Source organism: Garra rufa, chromosome 4, assembly GCF_049309525.1.
Source record: "Garra rufa chromosome 4, GarRuf1.0, whole genome shotgun sequence".
Lineage (NCBI taxonomy): Eukaryota > Metazoa > Chordata > Actinopteri > Cypriniformes > Cyprinidae > Garra > Garra rufa.
The window spans coordinates 15463335-15486731 of NC_133364.1; the positions used below are offsets into that span (position 1 = coordinate 15463335).

General features: G+C 32.4%; 2 protein-coding genes across 2 annotated transcripts; one reads left to right on the plus strand and one right to left on the minus strand.

The window, feature by feature from the left end:
• The first annotated feature begins 1604 nt into the window (after positions 1-1604).
• On the plus strand, positions 1605-19482 carry pnpla8 (patatin-like phospholipase domain containing 8). The gene is made up of 10 exons (XM_073838138.1): positions 1605-1748; positions 5146-6177; positions 8979-9128; positions 9220-9371; positions 9966-10060; positions 10147-10318; positions 11394-11451; positions 11536-11730; positions 16144-16342; positions 18277-19482. The coding sequence occupies exons 2-10, from the start codon at positions 5317-5319 to the stop codon at positions 18549-18551; spliced, it is 2157 nt and encodes a 718-aa protein (XP_073694239.1). The 5' UTR covers positions 1605-1748; positions 5146-5316; the 3' UTR covers positions 18552-19482.
• Positions 2116-2595, minus strand: akap14 (A-kinase anchoring protein 14). The gene has a single exon (XM_073837752.1). It carries the CDS (start codon positions 2593-2595, stop codon positions 2116-2118), a length of 480 nt encoding a protein of 159 aa, XP_073693853.1.
• Positions 19483-23397: the final 3915 nt, after the last annotated feature.

Below are 23397 nucleotides of genomic sequence, written 5' to 3' on the forward strand. Positions count from 1 at the left end.
AAAATACATTTATTTTTTCACATAGCAATTTTATGTAAAAATTAGCTTTTGTTTTAGTCTCTATTACACACATTGCATGCTAAGTAGAACTAAGAATATCAGCGTAAAGTAAAATAAATACATCACCATATTACTGGTATTACACACCAGTGTTATTTTAGGATCATTGAAATATTCCTAGATTTTATTATATATATATATATATAATTTTTTTTTTTTGGTTTTGTTATTTTTATTCTTTTAAACTAGCTAAAATAAAATAATTTAGTTTTGTTTTTTACAGTTTATGTCACTAAATGTTTATCTTATTTTAAATACTAAATACACTAGCAGTCAAAAGTTTTTGAACAGTAACATTTTTAATGTTTTTTAAAGAAGTCTCTTCTGCTCACCAAGCCTGCATTTATTTGAACCAAAGTACAGCAAAAACAGTACAATTCTGAAACATCTTTACTCTTTAAAATAACTGTCATCTATTTGAATATATTTTATAATGTAGTTTATTCCTGTTATTTTAATGCTGAATTCTTAGCTTTACTCCAGTCACATGATCCTTCAGAAATCATTCTAATATTTTGATTTGCTGCTCAACAAAACATTTATTATAAATATTATGCTAAAAACAGCTGAGTAGAATTTTTCTGATTTTTTGGATGACTAGAAAGTTCAGAAGAACAGCATTTATCTGAAATAGAAATATTTTGTAACATTATAAATGTCTTTATCATCACTTTTGATCAATTTAAAGCACCATTTGGATCTTTCTATTCATCAAAGAATCCTAAAAAAAACTCAACAGTTTAAAATATTGATAATAATAGATAAATAAATGTTTCTTGAACAGCAAATCAGCATATTAGAATGATTTCTGAAGTATCATGTGACACTGAAGACTGGAGTAATGATGCTGAAAATTGAGTTTGATCACAAGAATAAATTACATTTTAAAATATATTTCAATGGAAAACAGTTATTTTAAATATTTGACTGTTTTTGCTGTACTTTGGATCAAATGCAGGCTTGGTGAGCAGAAGAGACTTCTTTAAAAAACATTACAATTCTTGTAGTGTATATATTAAAATATTTTTAAATCTTTAGTTGTTTAGTTGTTTTAATTTTAGTTAAAAATTATTTCCCTGCTACACTGTACATACATATAAAATGATATGTAGTGTAGAAATTACAAATGATAAATAGTAATTTTACATTGTTATTTTATTATTAACCAGCAAATCTGTTCAATATTGTACATGTATTAGACACAGAAATTATCCTTTATCTTACAACACATTTCAAAATAGTAACAGATAATGTTTAAAGTCCTCTTCACAACATTATTACTGTACTGTGCTATTTAATATGTAACAATTATTTTTTTACGTAACTAATCATTCTTTGTTTATAAAGTTATATATCATATATATTTTTTATATATAAATTAATATATAAATAAATATACACATACGTGTGTGTACGTGTATATATATTATTTATTTGATTATTGATTTTTTTGTTATGCTGTTTCACTTACTCCCAGTAGTTGGCAGTGAGCTCTCTCCCGTTTGTTTGTATGTTTCTAATCCACAGAAGAGAAGAGAAGATTCGCAGCGCTCTGATTGGCTGTGTTCACATCACGTCATATTTTCTCTTAACGTTTCCTGTCAATTTTTCCATTTGGGAATCCATACACCTTTCTGTATTCTAAATATTTCTTCACACAATGACAGCGAATACTAAGGAAGCAGCGGGTATGTCATTTTACTTTTATGCTTAATATGTCAATCTCCGACTTAAAAGAGCAGAATGATTCGTTTCATGCAGTCTTGGCTGATCAAAACAACACCAGTGATCCAATGAGCAGCAACAATATACATATGAACAACAATCTTCGATCTCTATAAGAAAATTCAATTTATATATAACGTTAGATAACAATGTATTGTTGAGGTAAAAGTCATTTAGCGTTTAGATAAGTCGATCCACACAAGCAAAATCAGGACATTTTTTGGTAAATATAGTGAAAGTAACGTTACAGTATTTATTTATGAAGCAGCGGTGAAATCATTTTACTTTATTTCCACTGGAAGTGATCGTAAATTGCCATATTTCGAAGTATTAAAAGTCAACAGTGTCCATCAGCAGAGTCTTGTTCTCAATGACATCCATCAGCCACTTTTCTCTGAACCTCGTTTGTCCTGGAATATGTTTGGACCTGTTGGTTTCGACGAGGAAGTGAACGTCCACAGGCAGAGTGTTAGGTTTGATTTTGGAGATTTCTATGGTGAAATAGACGCTGGCTGTGGCTCTCGGGATCGAGGCGGTTGGGGTCGGGATGCTCCATTTGGCTTCATACGGGTACTGCGTTTTGAACTCCAGCTCTGTCTCTTGGAGAAACCTCAGACTGTAGAGCCATCCAGGCTGCTGGATCTCCCATGTGTCCATGTATTTTCTGATCTGTTGCTCTCCGATGTCGATTGTAAAGTCTTTGCAAGAGATCCAGTCGATGTTTTTGATTTTATGCTCACTTTGTGCGATATTTGTGCTGTCCATTTCCATAGCTGTCAGCGTTTCTGAAGTGTTGACATCGGTTTCCATGGCGATGACTGACAGGGGACGGGTGTTGTATCAGCTCGTACACGCAATAAATAATATATAATATTTCAGAAGTATTTTTATATTCCACTCAGTGTTTTTGGATTTTCTCACCTTTTTTATTCATTGTTTCATTCATAAAAATTCGACATTTTTATTTAAAGAAAATTTCGAAGAAGTTACTTTGTTTAGTTGAATGAATGGAGACTTCAAACTAATTCAGTCACAACATTCAACACATTTTCAATAAGTTGAAAATTTCCGCCTTCAGTAAGCCTTTAACTACTAGGAGTTGGTGAGTTTAACTGACTCATTAAAGGAGTAGTTCACTTTTAGAACAAAAATGTACAGATATTGTACTCACCCCCTTGTCATCCAAGATGTTCATGTCTTTCTTTCTTTAGTCTTAAAGAAATGTTTTTTGTTTGTTTGTTTGTTTGTTTGTTTTTTGAGGAAAACATTTCAGGATTTCTCTCCATATAATAGACTTCTATGGTGGAGTTTTGGAGTTTGAACTTCCAAAATGCAGCTTCAAAGGGCTCTAAATGATCCCAGCTGAGGAAGAAGGGTCTAATCTAGCGAAATGATTGGTTATTTTCTAAAAACATTTACAACTTATATACTTTTTAATGTCAAATGCTTGTCTTGCCGAGAAAAGACGAGCATTTGAGGTTAAAAAGTATATAAATTGTAATTTTGTTTTAGAAAATAGCCCATTGTTTTGCTAGATAAGACCCTTCTTTCCTTGGCTGTGATCGTTTAGAGCCCTTTGAAGCTGCATTTTGGAAGTTCAAACTCGGGGGCACCATAGAAGTCCATAATATGGAGAGAAATCCTGAAATGTTTTACTCAAAACACATAATTTCCTTACGCCTGAAGAAAGACAGACATGAACATCTTGGATGACAAGGGGGTGAGTACATTATCTGTAAATTTTTGTTCTGAAAGTGAACTACTCCTTTAATGAATCATTCATACCTGTGTTGTGAATGCACTAAATCAAATAATTTATTAAAATGATTTGACTCAAAACAATTCGTTCACAAACTTGACATCTTACTTCTTTCATTTGTTCCGATGACTTTTAATTCAAATGGGAAAATTATATAATTATTTTAATTATTAAACTATTTAATTATTAAATCAAAAGAAAATATATATTATTTTATCATTTTATATTTTATAGTATAATCATTTTTATTTAATAATACTTTATTAATAACATTTGCATAAATTAAAATGACTCGGATTATTTTACAGACAACCTATAGATAGATAAACTGGTATCTGGTATTAGTAAATGAATTATATATTACTAAGAATAATAAATCATCCAGGATGTCCTACCACAATATTTTTAAATTTAACAATATTACATTTTTAAATAAATATACTATAAATAATATTATAGTAATATTTAAATAATAATAATACAAATATTTCTTAAAACACATTTTCATTAATGTAATAGTCACATTAGTATTTTATGTATGTTATACACACACACACACACACACACACACACACATATATATATATATATATATATATATATATATATATTGCATACATAAAATACAACATTAATATAAATGCGTAAATTAATATTATTTTGGCATTGTTTTTTAAAATGTAATTTTAAAATATATTTTCTTTTTTTTGACAGTATGTTTGTTACTGTATTAAAAATGTTTACAAATTATTATAATGAGAATTAAGCACTGCATCTGCTCTTGCTTCATTTGTAAGGCCCATTGTCTTTATGCAAAATATAATTTCTTTTTATTATTATTATTATTATTTTGTATATATTCTTATAATATTTAAAGTATATTTAGTTGAAAATGAAATATTGTTTAATTTAGAAAAATGTAATTTTAAAATATTTTAGTTTCTTTTTTTTAGACAGGACAATGTTTGTGACTGTATTACATGAATGAAAATGTGTTTTAAGAAATATTGTTATTATTATTATTTAAATATTACTTTGTGACTATTTAGTTAAAAATGAAAATATTGTATAGGTTATTTATTTAAAAATGAAATATTGTTAAATTAAAAAATATTGTGGTAGGATGTCCTGGATTATTTATTATTCTTAGTAATATATAATTCATTTACTAATACCAAATACCAGTTTATCTATCTATAGGTTGTCTGTAAGCTAATCCGAGTCATTTTAATTTATGCAAATGTTATTAATAAAATATTATTAAATACAAATTATAATATTATAAAATACAAAATGAAAAAATAATATATATTTTCATTTGATTTAATAATTAAATTAACAAAATGTTGGAAAAGCATAATGAATGCTCATGCTCATGTTTCATAAATGAGGCCCATTGTCTTCATGAAGAAATTCCTTCTTTTTATAACATCGTATTCACTTTGAATATTAAATATTATTATTCCAGGGTGTTGCTATGCAGTTGCTCAAAGGTTCTGACTGCTTTTAGCACAATGCTATGCAGTTTTTTTTTCTTATGGTTCCTTAATATTAAACATTATTCATTTAATGATAACAAATAACAATCTTTCTCATTACAGGTCAACTTTAAAATGAGAAAATCCTCCTCCTCGTGTATTATGACGTAGTTCGTATCAGGTGGATGTGAAATGGCTAAAGCTTTGACTGAGCTCTGCAGGGATCGCCAGCTCTGATGCCCAATCCACACACGTGTGTTTTCTCAAGGAATATCCCTCGAGTAACCTCGCCGCATGTCACGCATCAGGAGCACACTGGACACCGTTACCAAAGCCGTGAGCGGAACGGTGAACACCGACCTCCTTGCCAAGTTTACACGCCTCAAACCCGATGCCACCCAGAGCAAAACTAAAGAGGTTAAAGTAGAATGTCCCAACGCAGAGGCTGGAGCTGTCATGACCATGGCGGCACCTGAGCCACCCAGAGAGAAAGAGGTGAAAAAAGACATAGAACCTCATAAAGAACCCCCAAAATCTGTTAGTAGTCTGTCGAGCAGTGCGGGAAACGCCACCAGTGCGGTTGCGAAGCAAACGCTGCAACGTTTCCAGCCCGCAGCGTTCACAACCAACATGGATGAAACGTACAATCACCTGGCTGAACATGTCAATACCTACTTTGGAAGCGACCCACGAGATGACAAAAGATCACAACTGGTTAAAGGAGAAACTACGTCCACGACATCTCAGATCCAAAAAAGTACCAAGGATCATATCCTAATGGCAGCACCTGTGTCCCATAGATCCACACCAGAAACACCCCCTGCTATTGACAAGGAAGGCTCCGTCCCAAGTCCACAAGCCCCTTCAGCTCCAGCTCCAGCTCAGGATGAGGGTGTTTCAACCATCCCCATATCGCCAAGAAAGGGCATCAGTCATTACCTGTCCTACCCCCGGCCCAGTGTCCAGGCCTTTGTAGGAAACTACATCGCCCCTCTAGTCCCAAAGTTCAGAGCGGATTCAAAGAGTGCCACACCAGCGAAGGACAAAACCTCTGGATCTGAAGTAGCCGCGGCCCAGGATGCAAAGAGTGCAGAAAGCAAGGAGCAAAAAGAGGCAGAAGAGAAAGCACAGAGACTGCTGTCTCAGAGGGAGAAGGTAGAATATTATTTTGAGGAATAATGGTGTTATCTAGCGAAACAATCGGTTTCCAAGCATACTGTTCCTGCGAGTATAACACATGATTATTATTTCTGCTAATAATCCCGCATATATCCAAATAAATTCCGGTGGCCTGGCAATTTCTCCTGGTGCTCGCAATTTGGGCCATTTGCATGCGCAGGCTATACCGTCAAAATATTTTAACTTTACTTGCTATGGTTTCATTCTCGTAATTTTGACTTTATTCTCAAAACATTTCGACTTTATTCTCAAAACATTTCGACTTTATTCTCAAAACATTTCGACTTTATTCTCAAAACATTTCGACTTTATTCTCAAAACAAGTTCGACTTTATTCTCAAAACATTTCGACTTTATTCTCAAAACATTTCGACTTTATTCTCAAAACATTTCGACTTTATTCTCAAAACATTTCGACTTTATTCTCAAAACATTTCGACTTTATTCTCAAAACATTTCGACTTTATTCTCAAAACATTTCGACTTTATTCTCAAAACATTTCGACTTTATTCTCAAAACATTTCGACTTTATTCTCAAAACAAGTTCGACTTTATTCTCAAAACATTTCGACTTTATTCTCAAAGCAAGTTCGACTTTATTCTCAAAACATTTCGACTTTATTCTTAAAATATTTCGACTTCATTCTCGAAACATTTTGACTTTATTCTCAAAACATTTTATCTTTATTCTCAAAACAAGTTCGACTTTATTCTCAAAACATTTTAACTTTATTCTGGAAACATTTCGACTTTATTCTCAAAATATTTCGACTTTATTCTCGAAACATTTCGACTTTATTCTCAAAACATTTCGACTTTATTCTCAAAACATTTCGACTTTATTCTCAAAACATTTCGACTTTATTCTCAAAACAAGTTCGACTTTATTCTCAAAACATTTTAACTTTATTCTGGAAACATTTAGACTTTATTCTCAAAACATTTCGACTTTATTCTCAAAACATTTCGACTTTATTCTCAAAACATTTCGACTTTATTCTCAAAACATTTCGACTTTATTCTCAAAACAAGTTCGACTTTATTCTCAAAACATTTTAACTTTATTCTGGAAACATTTCGACTTTATTCTCAAAACATTTTAACTTTATTCTGGAAACATTTAGACTTTATTCTCAAAACATTTTAACTTTATTCTGGAAACATTTCGACTTTATTCTCAAAATATTTCGACTTTATTCTCGAAACATTTCGACTTTATTCTCAAAACAAGTTCGACTTTATTCTCAAAACATTTCGACTTTATTCTCAAAACATTTCGACTTTATTCTCAAAACAAGTTCGACTTTATTCTGGAAACATTTCGACTTTATTCTCAAAACATTTCGACTTTATTCTCAAAACATTTCGACTTTATTCTCAAAACATTTCGACTTTATTCTCAAAACAAGTTCGACTTTATTCTCAAAACATTTTAACTTTATTCTGGAAACATTTCGACTTTATTCTCAAAACATTTTAACTTTATTCTGGAAACATTTAGACTTTATTCTCAAAACATTTCGACCTCATTCTTAAAACATTTCGACTTTATTCTCGAAACATTTCGACTTTATTCTCAAAACATTTCGACCTCATTCTTAAAACATTTCGACTTTATTCTCAAAACATTTCGACCTCATTCTTAAAACATTTCGACTTTATTCTCAAAACAAGTTCGACTTTATTCTCAAAACAAGTTCGACTTTATTCTGGAAACATTTCGACTTTATTCTCAAAACATTTCGACTTTATTCTCAAAACATTTCGACTTTATTCTCAAAACATTTCGACTTTATTCTCAAAACAAGTTCGACTTTATTCTCAAAACATTTTAACTTTATTCTGGAAACATTTCGACTTTATTCTCAAAACATTTTAACTTTATTCTGGAAACATTTAGACTTTATTCTCAAAACATTTCGACCTCATTCTTAAAACATTTCGACTTTATTCTCGAAACATTTCGACTTTATTCTCAAAACATTTCGACCTCATTCTTAAAACATTTCGACTTTATTCTCAAAACATTTCGACTTTATTCTCAAAACATTTCGACTTTATTCTCAAAACATTTCGACTTTATTCTCAAAACATTTCGACTTTATTCTCAAAACAAGTTCGACTTTATTCTCAAAACATTTCGACTTTATTCTCAAAACAAGTTCGACTTTATTCTCAAAACATTTCGACTTTATTCTCAAAACATTTTAACTTTATTCTGGAAACATTTAGACTTTATTCTCAAAACATTTCGACCTCATTCTTAAAACATTTCGACTTTATTCTCGAAACATTTCGACTTTATTCTTGTAACGTTTTGTCTATATTTTCGAAACATTTCGACTTTATTCACAAAACATTTAGACTTCATTTTCGAAATTTCTTCTTTATTCTCAAAACATTTAGATGTTAATTTCGAAACATTTCGACTTTATTCTCGAAACATTAACATTCTCAACTTTCCACTTTATACTCAACATTTCCGCTTTATTCTTGAATCATTTCAGCTTTATTCTTAAAACATTTTGACTTTATTCTCGAAACCTTCTGACTTTATTCTCTAAACATTTCGACTTTATTCTCATAATTTTGTCTTAATTCTCATAATATTTCAACTTTAATCTCTAAATATTATGACTTTAATCTCGTAATTTTAGATTTGTATTATTTTTTAACATCGCACTAAAATGCTGTTGTATTAAACTTTGATATTTTAGTGTGGAATTAAATAAGAATGTTTAAGAATTAAACGTAATTGTTCTGTGTGTGTATATAGATTATAGCACGTGTTAGTGTGGATAACCGAACCAGAGCACTGGTCAAGAGTCTTCAACGAGTCACGGATGTGAAGATCAACATCAGCAGGGTGGAAGAACTGAGCTTCCACCTGTTGGAGTTTCCTGAGACCAGAGGAGTGGCAGTAATTGTAAGTTTGTGTTCAGATTTATTTTTGTGCATTGTAATTTCCATCAATAACTTTCTGTGTTTCATTGCTTCCTTTCTCTCACTGTCTGTAGGAGAAGGTCATCCCGTGTCTTCTGCGTTTGAGGCAGGCAAGAGATGCCAACCTGCAGGCTGCAGTGAGACAAGCTCTGGCCCTGGTGGGGTACACTGACCCGGTCAAAGGCAGAGGGATACGTGTCCTCTCCATCGATGGAGGAGGGACCAGGTGACACACAGCTGACAGCTGGGGAAAATGATTAACCTAAAGTTAACAGATTGTGAAAGTACTTTTAGGATAAATGTAGGTCAGCCCAAATTTACCTAAAAGTAGGTCATCCAAAAATAGAACTGACACAATTTTGCAATCCCATTAGGTGTTGTCAGTCATTGTAGGCCAATTTTCATACTTTTGTCATGATTTTACCAGGAATAAAAAAATAAAATAAAATCACAGCAGTGGAATATGATATTCTTAAGATATGATATACTTAAAGTAAAATATATATAATCGCTGTAATAAATAATGTGCAATTGTCGATATTTATAAATCTATAGATATAATTATCAATTAAAAACCATATGGTATATTTAAATTTGAATTTAAGTAAGCATCAATAAGCTAAAATGTAATTAAAAGTAGTAAAAAACACTAATAAAATTTAAAACAAATAACAAAAAAAAAATGATATTGTCCATGCCAACTATTATTTTGTTTCAGAGAATTTATCCTTACATTTTATGTTATAAGATGTATACTGTATGTGCAGTGAAATGTAATGTGTGCAGGACAGGTCTGTTAAGGGATGTATTTGTTTTGCAGGGGTTTGGTTGCATTACAGGCTTTGCACAGGCTGGAGAATCTGACAGGGAAGCCCATCTACCAACTGTTTGACTACATATGTGGAGTTAGTACAGGTATATTATAATTACTACTTGGAAAAAATCTGTTAGATATAGGAATGAACAAACATCCTTTAAATCTGAGTTTTTTTTTTCCGTAGGGGCCATCCTGGCCTTAATGCTGGGTGTGTTCCAGTTCCCTCTGGATGAGTGTGAGGAACTGTATCGGAAGTTAGGAACTGATGTCTTTAAACAGAACTTAATTGTGGGTACAGTTAAAATGGGATGGAGTCATGCGTACTATGACAGCCAGACCTGGGAAGAGATCTTGAAGTAAGACAATGAAGTCAATAAGCCTATTTTATTTTATTATTTTATTTCATTTCGTTTCTAAAATTATTTTAAAGTGACTTAAACAGAATTGTATTATTTATTTATTTATTTTATTGTATTTTAAAGTTATTTTAAAAGTGACTTGAACAAGCCCATATGAAACTGAATTTTATTATTTTATTTTATTTTATTATTATTTTTAAAGTTATTTTAAAAGTGACTTGAACAAGCCCATATGAAACAGAATTGGATTATTTATTTTCTTTATTTTTAAAATTTAATTTAAATTAATTTAATTTGTTTAAAGTTATTTTAAAAGTGATTTGAACAAAGCCCATATGAAACAGAATTTAAATTTTATTTTATTTATTTTTTAATTTTATTTATTGTTTTTAAGTTATTTTAAGTGACATGAACAAGCCCATATTTTTTTTAGTTATTTTAAAAGTGACTTGAACAAGCCCATATGAAACTTAATTTTATTTTTATTGTATTTTATTAATATATTTTTAATTATTTTAAAAATGACTTGATCAAGCCCACATGAAGCAGAATTGTATTATTACTTTTTTTACTTATATAATTTAATTTAAAAAAAGTTATTTTAAAAGTGATTTGAACAAGCTCATATGAAACATTTATGTATTTATTTTATTATTTTTTATTTTATTGTAAAAGTGACTTGAACAAGCCCATATCATACAGCATTTTATTTAATTTTTTATTTAAGTTAATTACTTTTTTAAGTTATTTTAAAAGTGACTTGAATAAGCTCATATGAAACAGAATTGTATTACTTATTTTGTTTTATTTACTTTATTGCCATTGTAAATTGCAACAGTTTGGAGCTAAAATGGTAAAGGTATGGTACAATGGTAATGGTAAAAAGGTAAAGAGATGTATACAACCGCACTGAAATTAAAGGAAAATTAAATCGTATTAAAAAATAGAGTACCATAATAATAAAATAACAGGTAAAGAATTTTAAACAATTTTAAAGTGATTGTAGAACAGTGTATTGCTCATTTACTGTTTTCATTTTGTTTTATTTTAATGTTTTGTTTATTCTCACCAGAGAACGAATGGGACCTGCACTAATGATCGAGACGTCCAAAAACCCTAAATGCCCCAAGGTGGGTTTCAATATATATTTGTTATTAAAAAAAGCAATTCTCATCTTTTAACAGTTAAGATAAATCACTCAATGCTTCCTCTAGGTGTCAGCAGTGAGCACCATAGTGAACAGAGGCCTGCCGCTGAAGGCGTATGTCTTCAGGAATTATAACTTCCTGCCAGGGGTTCGCTCACACTACTTGGGCGGCTGCCAGCACAAAATGTGGCAGGCCATTCGAGCATCCTCCGCTGCTCCAGGATACTTCCAGGAATTCGTACTAGGAAATGACCTCCACCAGGTAAAGCACGCAAAGCCCGGTCTACATTATCTCCATTACATTTCTATTAGCTCTCAACTCATTCTTACATTTTTTAAGGCTAACTATTACTTTTGAACGTGTGACGTCATCCTCGCTCAGACATCTTTGGAGTATTGAGAATCATTACAAACCCTTTTAGGTTCTTGTGAGACGAAGAGGGAGGAAAAGCAAACTGTGCACATACATGCACTCAGGCTATTGCCTGCGCTGTCTCATCAGGGCCGCACATTCAGACTCATTAGTGTTGTTCTTGAGTGCCGTCACTTAGGGCACTTCAGCTCGTCTGTCTTAAAGTGCCTCTCAGATTGCTTTTGAAGAGATTCCTGTCAGAGAGATTGGATTTTCCGATTCACCTCTTTCTGAATCATATTAGCCATGAAGTGTGGCTGCGTACTTGCAGTATGCATCTAGATTTGTAATATTGAAGGGTTGCATAAACCAGGTTTGTAAGGGAAAGTGTATTATTTGGAATAGTTTATATTTCTGAATATGTGTCTGCAGTGCCCTGGAGTAGCTGTCAGGTCTTTTTGCCTGTCTGCCTGTCTTCATCCAGTTCAAACTGGCACGGTCCCACCGCTGCCACACTGAACGTACCCTCACAGCCTGAGATTTCATCAGCCAAACGGCAGACGTTAATGTTGAATCGTAGCCCTGAGCGGTGCCTGTTGAGCCATCAGGAAGGCGTCATTCTGTCCGTCTGCCTATTGACACCCACTAAGTTCGCATACAGCTTTTCACAATGTCCCTGTTGTCCCCAAAAAGGCCAATAAAGCTGTTGGTCACTGAGCTAAATGAATGCCCAGATTCATTCAGAGTCTGATGAGAGCCGAGGTCAATAGAAAGATGGGTCTGTTATTGTATAGGAATGGTGGTAGAAAACAGCATGTGATAGATTGAAATGACTATATTAATTATTTTTTAATTGATTAAATAATATTAATATTTTTTCAAAATAATTAGTATATTAATCTATTCAGAATGCATTCAAAATACAATTTATTAAAAAAAATGTATTGCATAAAATAAAAAAAAGACCTGATGTTACATTTTTTTACGTTCATTTAAAAATTAAGGATTGTTTATATAATTTTTTATTTGCTTTTATTCATAGTACATTTAAAATACAGCCTATTTTTGAATTAAAAATCTTTTTTGATACTTTTTGGAGGCATAAACTAAAAAATTATAGATGTCACAAGTAAATGTTTTTTTTAATTTGTTAATTTATTCAAAATACATACAAATATGTTTCTATATTTTAGGTCAAATTTTTATCTTTATTCATAATAAATTAACAATACAGCCCATTCTTAAATTAAAACTCATTTTGATATTTTTTTTAGGCATAAACTAAATAATACAGATGTCAAAAGCAATAAGTAGATGTCAAAAAAATAATATTAATTTATAAAAAATACCTACAAATATATCTGAATATTTTGTTATTTTTTTATATTGTTTTATTATTAATAGATGCTAGAAGTAAATTACATGTTTTTTGGTTATTTATTAAAAAATATATTCATTTATTAAAAATACATAAAAAATATGTTATATTTTATATAACATTTTTATATTGTTTTATTAATAATGCATTAATAATATGTCCCGTTCTTGAATTAACAAAAATAATTTTGATGTTTTTTGGAGGCATACACTAAAAAAAAAATAGATGTCACAAGTAAATGACATGTATTTTTTTTTTATTCATAAATCATTTATAATCTTCTAATTTAATTAAAATACATAAATATATTTTTGATTTTATTTAATATTTGCATATTATTTTATTAATAATACATCAAAAATACAACCCATTCTTGAATTATTTTTTAAATAAATATCTTTTAATCTATTACTTTTTAACCTAGATTTTTATATTTTATATAATATTTTTAGTTTTATTCATAATACATTAAAATACAGCCAATTCTTGAATTAAATTGAGTATTCATTCTGATATTTTTTGGAGACTGCATGTTTTTTTTTTTCAGTTAATTTAATAATATTTTTAATCTATAAATTGATTTAAATGCATAAAAATATAGTTACATTTTGAATTAAAATTAATTTTGATATTATTATGGGAAATAAAATAAAAAAATGAGATATAGGCCTATCACATGAGGTAAATGACGAGATTTTTTTCTTTTCTTTTTTTATACTAAATTATGCATAATGTATAAAAAATATAGCCCATTCCTGAATTAAAATACATTTTTGAGAGCATAAACTAAATATTTTATTATTTTAATATTTTATTTGGAGTGGCCTTAACATGAAAAATGTCATAATATGGATATGGTAATGAAGAAGAAAGCCTTATTCTTCTGTTCTTCTGTTATTATTTGTAGATATTTACAAAAAATAAATAAATAATTGTTCATTTTTTATTAATAGTTGAAAAACTTTTCCTTTTCCTTTTCCTACCTTTAAAAAGATTCTTCCCTTTCTTTATAATGGACACTCCCATGCACCATTGACCCACATGATGCTTTGATGCGTCTATCAGATATAATCCTCATTTTGCGGTCAAATGTTCTTTGGAGAACACTAGATGGGAAATTTAGAGTGACATTGTCCTCAGGGAAGGCCTAATTTATTGGCGTACAAGATGAGAATGAACCATTTTTAGATGCTATTCATTTTTCATCTAATAGTCCATGTAGCTGATTCAATTTTTTTGGCCTAAGGGCCGAGCAAACCCACTTAATGCACATTCAATAGGTTAATCTTCTCATAGTTCCACATTCAACGCTGCTGTGCGATGTTTTGATGTATGTTTTTACTGTGTGGGATGAATGTGTCCTCATTAAAATGCAAATGTAGTAGAGGCTCTTGGCTCTAAAACCTGTTGCCAACAGAGCACTCGATGCCCGGGACTCCGAATGCCACCAATGGCAGAACCTCTCTCTATCTTTCGCTTGTTCTCTCTCTCTTTCTTGCTCTGAATAGCTCTTCAGTTGCTTCTCCACATGCCTGGGCTCTAATCTGTTACGCATACTCTCCTCAAGGACTCTCAACCATCAAACAAGGAGTCAGTCCTCTACTGTTTGTTTGTTTTTCTTCTTCACTGATTGATTCATTGATTCCTTTAGTAAAAGAATAGTTCACCCAAAAATCTGTCGAAATTTACTTTTTACTTAAGCTTGACAAGCATGGTCACCATTCATTTTCATTACATGGAAACGAGCAGCCTGGACATTCTGCTAAACATCTCCTTTTGTCTTCCACAGAAGACAAGTTTGAAAGTCTTGATAATGAAAAAGGTGTTAGTTCTTGGTGAAATATCCATCTAATTCATTAGCTTTGGACTCAGAAATCAATGTACAGTTCAATAATACGCATCGGTATCTGTGTCACTAAAATGTAGGGCATATTAGAGGAATGAGGGATGCTGTCTAGTGGACAATTTCATCTTGTTTTCTCTGATGTGCTCCTTAAGGGAGGCAGGGAAACGGAGAAGGATGATGCCAAGTAAATAGATTTCACATGCCTCAGGTGAAATGAACACATCTACCCACGTCTCCTATGGAGGAGAGATCCTGCGTCCATTATAGTCTACAGTGATGATTCCCATAATCATATCAGCTAGAAATGCAAATTCACCTCTTTTATGTTGTACCTCTAGTATTTCAAAGAATAACCCAGATTTTCACAAAGAAACCAAAATAGAACGGTTATTTTGGCGGAAATGGGGGGTGTAAACTTTTGAACGGAATGAGAATGTGTACATTTTTCTTATTTTGCCTAAATATCTTTTATTTTTCATTTAGTATTGCCCTTCATAAGCCACAGAAGATACTAGACAAAATAAGTTACATTTATCCTGATCTTAAAATGCAAAAGTTTTCACCCCCGGCTCTTAAAGCATTGTTTTTTTTCCCTTCTGGGGCATCAGTAAGCATTTGAACCTTCTGTAATAGTTGTATATGAGTCCCTCAGTTGTCCTCAGTGTGAAAATATGGATCTCAAAATCATACACTCATTGTTGGAAAGGGTTCAAATACACAAAAATGCTGAAAAAGAATTGTGGGATGAAGGATTTTAAACTGAACAAAAATAAAAAACACAGCTGTGGATCATTCAGGTAACAACACAGTATTAAGAATTAAGTGTAACTCAACTATTATTTTCTCTTGTGGACTATATGTAAACATCTTTATGTGAAATATCTTACTCAGGTCAGTACTGAAAAAAAAATCATTTTATATGATCCCTCTTATTTTGGTAAAATAATGAACATTTTGCAGATTCTGGTTTATGTAAACTTTTGACTTCAACTGTATATATAGCATATTTTAGCACAAATGAACCAATTGCTTTCCCACTCGTATATAGTTACCTGGCTGAGATGTTGTTAAAATTGAATTGATTCGTGTTTTTATCCAGGATGGTGGTCTCTTGATCAACAATCCTACTGCTCTGGCCATCCATGAGAGCAAGTGTTTGTGGCCCAACACACCTGTGCAGTGTGTGGTATCTCTGGGCACAGGACGCTACGAAACCGTTGGCAAGACCAGTTCGAGCACTTATACTAGCTTGAAGACCAAAATTACCAATGTCATCAGCAGCGCCACTGACACTGAAGGTGAGATGATGGGGTCACATGATCATATCTTTCCACTGGTAGTAAGGTAATTGTGTCTTTATATCACAATTCTGACTTTTTTCTCAGAATTGTGAAATATAAACTCACAATTGTGAGTTATAAAGTCAGAACAGTGGGATCTAAAATTGCAAATTGACTTATTTTCTCTGAATCGCGTGATATGAACTCACAATTGTGAGAAACATTTGAGTTGTGAGTTTTTTTTTCCTGAGAATTGACTTTTCCTTGCAATTGAATAATTGGGAGATATTAACTCACAATTGCGAGTTATAAGGTCAGAAAGTGGGTTATAAACTTGCAATTAGGAGAAATCAAGTCAAAATTGCATTTTTTTTTTTTAGACTTTTTCTCACAATTCTGACTTTTTTTCTCAGAATTGCATATGAACTCACAATTGTGAGAAATCTCAGAATCGTATGATATAAACTCACAATTGCAAGTTTTTCCAAGATTTCTGAGACTTCCAAGACGTTTTTTCTTGCAGTTGACTTTTTGTCACAGAATTGTGAGATATTAACTTGCAACTGCGAGTTATTTGTGACCCTGGACCACAAAACCAGTCTTAAGTCGCTGGGGTATATTTGTAGCAATAGCCAAAAATACATAGTATGGGTCAAAATTATTGATTTTTCTTTTATGCCAAAAATCATTAGGAAATTAAGTAAAGAATATGTTCCATGAAGATTTTTTGTAAAATTCCTACTGTAAACATATCAAAATGTAATTTTTGATTAGTAATATGCATTGTTAAGAACTTAATTTGGAGAACTTTAAAGGTGATTTTAAAGATTTTTTTGCACCCTCAGATTCCAGATTTTCAAATAGATGTATCTCGGCCAAATATTGTCTTATCCTCACAAACCATACATCAATAGAAAGCTTATTTATTGAGCTTTCATATGAAGTATACATCTCAGTTTTGTAAAATTTAACCTTATGACTGGTTTTGTGGACCAGAGTCACATTTGTTTTTTTTCTGAGAATTCTGACTTTTTCTCACAATTCTGATTTTTTTTTTTCAGAATCCCATGATATAAACTCAATATTGCGAGAAATACAGACAGAATAGCGAGTTTTTTCTTAGAATTCTAACTTCTCACAATTTAGATTTTTTTCTTGCAATTTTATTTTTTTGTCTTAGAATTGTGAGATATAAACTCACAATTGCAAGCTAAAAAGTCAGAATTGCAAGATATAAACTCACAATTGTGAGTAATAAAGTCAGTACAGTGGAATATAAACTTGCAGTTGCAAAAAATAAAATCAGAATTGCAATTTTCTTCAGAGAATTCTGACCTTTTCTCACAATTCTGAATTTTATTCTAAGTTTCGCATGATATAAACTCACAATCGCGAGAAGTAGTCAGAACTAGAAGTAGTTTTTTCTCAGAATTGTGAGATATGAACTTGCAATTGCGTTATAAAGTCAGAACAGTGGTATATAAACTTGCAGTTGCAGGAAATATAGTCAGAATTCCAAGTTTTCTTTGAGAACTTAGACTTTTTCTCACCATTCTGACTTTTTTTTTCTCAGTATCACATGATATAAACTCACAATTGTGGGAAATAGTCAGAATTGCGAGGTTTTCCAAGAAATCAGACCTTTTTTTTTGCAATTCTGACCATTTTTCTTAGAATTGTGAGATATAAACTCACAGTTGCAAGTTATAAATTCAGAATTGGGGGATATATAAACTCACAATTGTGAGTTTTAAATTTAAAACAGTGGGATATATACTTCCAATTACAGGAAATAAAGTCAAAATTGCAAGTTTTCTGTGAGAATTTAGACTTTTTTCCTCACAATTCTGACTTTTTTTCTCAGAATCGCATGATATAAACTTGTGGTGGAATCTATTGTTTGTCAATCACTACATAAACCCTGTATTAATTAATCTCTTCTTATATTATAGAGGTTCACACAATGCTGGATGCCCTCCTCCCTCCAAACACTTATTTCCGTTTTAACCCTTACATGAGTGAAGACATCCCATTGGACGAGAACAGACAGGAGAGGCTGGACTTCCTGCAGGCTGAGGGTCGCAGCTACCTGGAGCGTAACGAGAATAAGTTAAAGAAAGTGGCAAGTGTTCTCACTCAAGAAAAGGGCGTCGTTCAGAAGCTAGCCGAATGGGCCCAACTTAAAGCTGACATGTACGATGGCCTTCCTTTTCGCTCCAAACTCTGAATCTTACACTATAAACCAAACTAGCACAACCACTGACCTTCTCCATTGCCTGTTTAACATATATCAAGGTAAACTGTGCACTGCAGTGGAATTAGGTGTTACATATGTTGCTGTATAACAGGGAATCAAGGCTATTGCCTCATATTGACGAGCACATAAGAAGGTTTGATTTGAAGGCTTTGTTGGTTGTAAGGACAGTTATTGTTTACCTAGTCTTCAATGAAACAAAGAGCTTGAAAGCTACCATTTGCAGTTGCTGCTTTTGAATTGTTGGGATATGCTAATGTCATTTTGATCCATTAATTTGCAGTAGGATAAAGTTGCTGTTGTGTAACGTCTCTCCTCAAGAAAACCTTTAGTAATAGTCGACTGAACTGACAGTACTGTAGATAGCATGAGGTGAACTGCTAAATGCACAGACTAAAGTGTGTGGAAATAATTTTCAATCAAAACTTTTTAATTTTTTATTTAAACTCTAATTACTAACCTTGTAATTTTATGCCAGACCGCAAAGGGATCCAACAGTACTGATGTTTTAAACATTTTGCACCCAGTGTTTTGAAATTGCAGTTGTGCTATTGCTGAAGATGGCTTGCATTGATTATTTTGGAAATGCTAATGAAAAAGATCATTGATTTTGTGTATTACGTTGGATTGCCTCAGCCGCTTTTCAGTATTCAATTTTATTTGCTTCTGCATGCACTTGGCTGGAAAATATTTTACATAATTTATTGATTCTGTTTAAATCAAGTGTATAATATTGTAAAATATCATTAATCCTTTGAATGCGTAAAACTAGTGTGTAAAAAATCAGTAAAATTATAACAGTGTTGTAGATTTAATTTTAACAGCTTGAAATGCCATTTTCCTAACACCTCAACACTGTATTGATTGATGATTATGAAGAAAAATAAATAATTTTAAACTTCAATTTATGTCATGGTTAATAGCTTTTCTCTCTAAAGCTGTCACACAAGTTTTGTTTAAGTATATAAATCTGTTAGATTGTCTTAAAGGGATAGTTCATCCAAAAATGAAAATTCCGTAAAATTCCAATAAGACCTTTGTTCATCTTCGGAACACAAATTAATGTATTTTTGATGAAATCCTACATTCAGTGTCCAGAAAGGTAGTAAGAACATCGCTAAAACAGTCATGTGACATCAGTGGTTTAATTGTAACTTTATGAAGCTATAAGAATACTTTTTGTGGCCCTTTAATAAGCTATTTTGTTTCCTCCTAATATTGATAAAAAGAATTAAAAAAAAAAAATCTAAATTTACATCTTATTAATTAGTTAATTTTGCTTCAAATGAATGAGAAGGTATGTCAAAACTTTTGGTCTGTACTGTTTATTTTTCTGTTTATTAAAGTTTTTACTCTACATTTGTGCAGTTTTCAGTGGGTTAGTGATATATTTTAAATATATATAAATTAATAAATAAATATTTTTTTAAATGGGTTTTTATACAAAAACTGCTTTTTTATGTAAAATTCACTTTATAAAAGACCCACATTTCTAACTTTAATTCATGGGGATAACATGGATAATTTCACATGGTTTAGCGTAAGATTTTTGCCCATCTTTTGGAAAATCCAGTTTTAAAAGTAAAAAAAACAACTACAAATAACTTTTACCAGTAGGTGGCTGCAGAGCTCCACTATTTGCTATTTGCTATTTGACCACCTGAAAGATATTTTTTCACAAGTTTTTTCAGTTGAATTCATATCTACAGTACAGACCAAAAGTTTGGACACACCTGAATGAGAAGGTGTGTCCAAACTTTTGGTCTGTACTGTATATCTACACTTTATTATTTGTTTGATTTGTAATTAATCTGGTAGTATTTAATAGCAACAATAATTACAATTGCTACTCACAACTAGCCCAATCATGTTTCTGGGGGTCCCCTATTAATGATTACATGCCAAGTGGTAAAATACAAGTTTTTTTAGTGGGGTTCCCTTGGTAAAATGCACATTCTGGGGGCTAAATATTACGTTATTGGGGTCGGAGATGAAAAACAACTTGCTGCAACAATGTTAAAGTAGAATGATTCCGCAGGAAAACCGTAGACTTGGCAACCCTTAGTGTATTTGATAATGTGATATTTAGCCCCTGAAATGTGAATTTAACCAGGGGAACCTTGCCAAAAAATGTGAATTTTATCCCTGGGTTGTGATTTTTACCGGGGACCCCTCCGAAACATGATTAGGCTAGGTTTGAGTAGCAGTTGGGCAGGTTTTGTTGTGCAAACCTGGCAACCCTGCAGTAATCTGTCTTGAGACACATTGAAGTGCCACGAAATGCTATTTATTGCTTTCCTCTTTGCTCCGCAATGTATTTTCACTTGATAAAATTCCATGGTATGCATTCTGGGGGCTAAATATCACGTTATTGGTGTCACTTCAAACCGCGGACATGAAAAACAACCCGTGGCAACGGTGTATAAGTAGCCCAACTTGGCAACACTGTGCAAAGAGTAGTAGATTAACATCAGTGGATTTGGATTTGAAAAATGTTGTGTATTGACGCCTTTTGTCTTTCCGCGTTGAAACAAGATACCTTCTGATGTTCATTCATGTATATTTCATGCTATAACTAGTAAAGAGGAAGAAATGATTGCTTCACATGCCGCTTGAACTGAGGCGCTAAAGCGATCCAGTGTTGCCAAGTCCACTGTTTTCCAGTAGAATTGGTCTAACACCGTTGCCACAAGTTGTTTATCATGCCCCTGTTAAAAATACGGGGCTAAATATCATGTTAATGGGGTTGCTTTAACCCGCCAATGTAAAAAAAAACAGTGGCAACAGTGTTAAAGTACCCCAACTTGGCAACACTGCACAGGAGTGTTAGTAGTAGATATCTATCGGTGGACTTAAACTTGAAAAATTGTGTATTGACACTGTATCGACCGCGTTGAAACTTAACACCTTCTGATGTTTATTCCTGTTTATTTCATGCTGTAACTATTAGAGAGGAAGAGATTTGCTTAACGTACCGCTTGAACTGAGACGCTTCAACGATCCAGTGTTGCCAAGTCCACTGTTTTCCCACAGAATTGGGCTACTTTAATACTGTTGCCGTGGGTTGTTTTTCATGTCCGTAGGTTAAAGTGACCAAGATAACGTGATATTTATTACCTGCAATGTGAATTTAACCAGGGGAACCCCGCCAAAAACATGAATTCTATCTCAAGGATGCCTTTTTTAACAGAGAACCCCCTACAAATGTGATGGGGCTAGTTTTGAGTAGCACTTTATTTGATTTGTAATTAATCTGGGAGTGTTTAATAGCCTTTTCCAATTGATCCTTCGCAGAAAGTTTGATTTGACAGGCGATTTGACCAATCTTAACGCTGAATCTGCCATTTTTGTCCCACAAACAAACCAGACAAGCAGGGTTGCCAGGTTTTCATAGCAAAACCCAGCCAATTTAAAAATTAGCCCAATTGTGACCCTGGACTAAACTAACAAAACTAGTCAAAAGGGTCAATTTTTTTGAAATTGAGATTTATACATCAACTTAAAGCTGAATAAATAAGCTTCAGAAAATCTGAATACCTGGCAACCGTATGACAAGACACATTCAAGTGCCACAAAATGCTAATTGTTTGAATTTCTATTAAAAAAAAGACTACATTTTAAAGCTGAGACTTGCTTTGATACCTTAATTAACCTGTTCTGACTTGTCTGTCGATGCTTTGTCAGTTTCCTCTTTGCTCCGCAATGTATTTTTAGTGTGTGAGAACATGATGTGTGGCATGAAGGTGTCATGGCTTGTCGGATATAACAACTGTAATGAAGGGGGACAACTCTTTGCGAAGGGTTATTAGCTAGTATTTTCGCAGCCTATCGACTATGCAGTCAAACACATTTCAATTTAAATTTGTAGCCTAATGAGAGCTATAAAAGGCACACAGCATTTATACACTGAAAAAAAAATGGTGTAGAAACAATTTTGAACACATTGAATCAAATTGAATCAAACATGAAATTTTGAGGTCAGATCAGTCACATAGTAGACCACCATTACAAAAAAGGTCAGCGAGTTGCTTATTTTCTCAGCTACATAGCCTAGCCTGAAGAGAGGAATGTGTCTCGTCCATGGAAACGTTCAGCGATGTGTCAAATCCCTCAGGTGAGTGCGAGAAGAGGCTATATTTGATAGAAATATGCTCAAATCTGCATTACTGTGTTACTGGGGGATGCCATGTACATGCCAGACGGCGGGCTATTCCTCTAACAAACCTGCCGTTTCTAATCTGGAGTGTATCTGCTCCAGCTTTGTTACAATCATGCAGTCACTGCAGTTTTTTTCATCCATCCACAGATGCTGATGTGTAAAGCGTGTGTGTTTTCAGCTGAGAAGGTCACTGGCTGATAGATCCTTTCATCAATCGAGTGAGAGCAGATAGGACCACGTCTGACTCGACTCTTGCATCATCCACCCTTCAAGAATCCCCTCAGGCAGGCAAAGAAAGACCAGACTAGAGCCTTCTGACACATTCAGCATCAAATGTAACTTAAGATAATTTCAGTATTGTTTTTTTTCTTATCCGTGCATCTAAATTGTTGTCACTCATTGTGAATTCATATATAAAGTGTGATATGTCAGTACCCTATGTAATTTAGACCAGTTCCCTAGCAACCATTTCTTCACCTCAGAAGATCCAGACTTGTAAATGCTGGGCTTCAAGCACTTGTTTCTTTTCTCTACTATTAGGTTTATGATATATAGCACATTTACAGCTGTGTTACGGAAATTATCTATTATTAATTCATCAATTACCATCATTTTTAATTACAAAATGACTATATATGAGAATATATATATATAAGGGTT

What these genes read in the sequence shown, in the direction of transcription:
- akap14 (XM_073837752.1), bottom strand. Translation starts at nt 2,595, where the DNA reads ATGGAAACCGATGTCAACACTTCAGAAACGCTGACAGCTATGGAAATG.
- pnpla8 (XM_073838138.1), top strand. Translation starts at nt 5,317, where the DNA reads ATGTCACGCATCAGGAGCACACTGGACACCGTTACCAAAGCCGTGAGC. An exon ending in CATATGTGGAGTTAGTACAG is followed by an intron (nt 10,061 to 10,146) that starts GTATATTATAAT and finishes TTTTTTCCGTAG; the next exon opens with GGGCCATCCTGGCCTTAATG. An exon ending in CAGCGCCACTGACACTGAAG is followed by an intron (nt 16,343 to 18,276) that starts GTGAGATGATGG and finishes CTTATATTATAG; the next exon opens with AGGTTCACACAATGCTGGAT.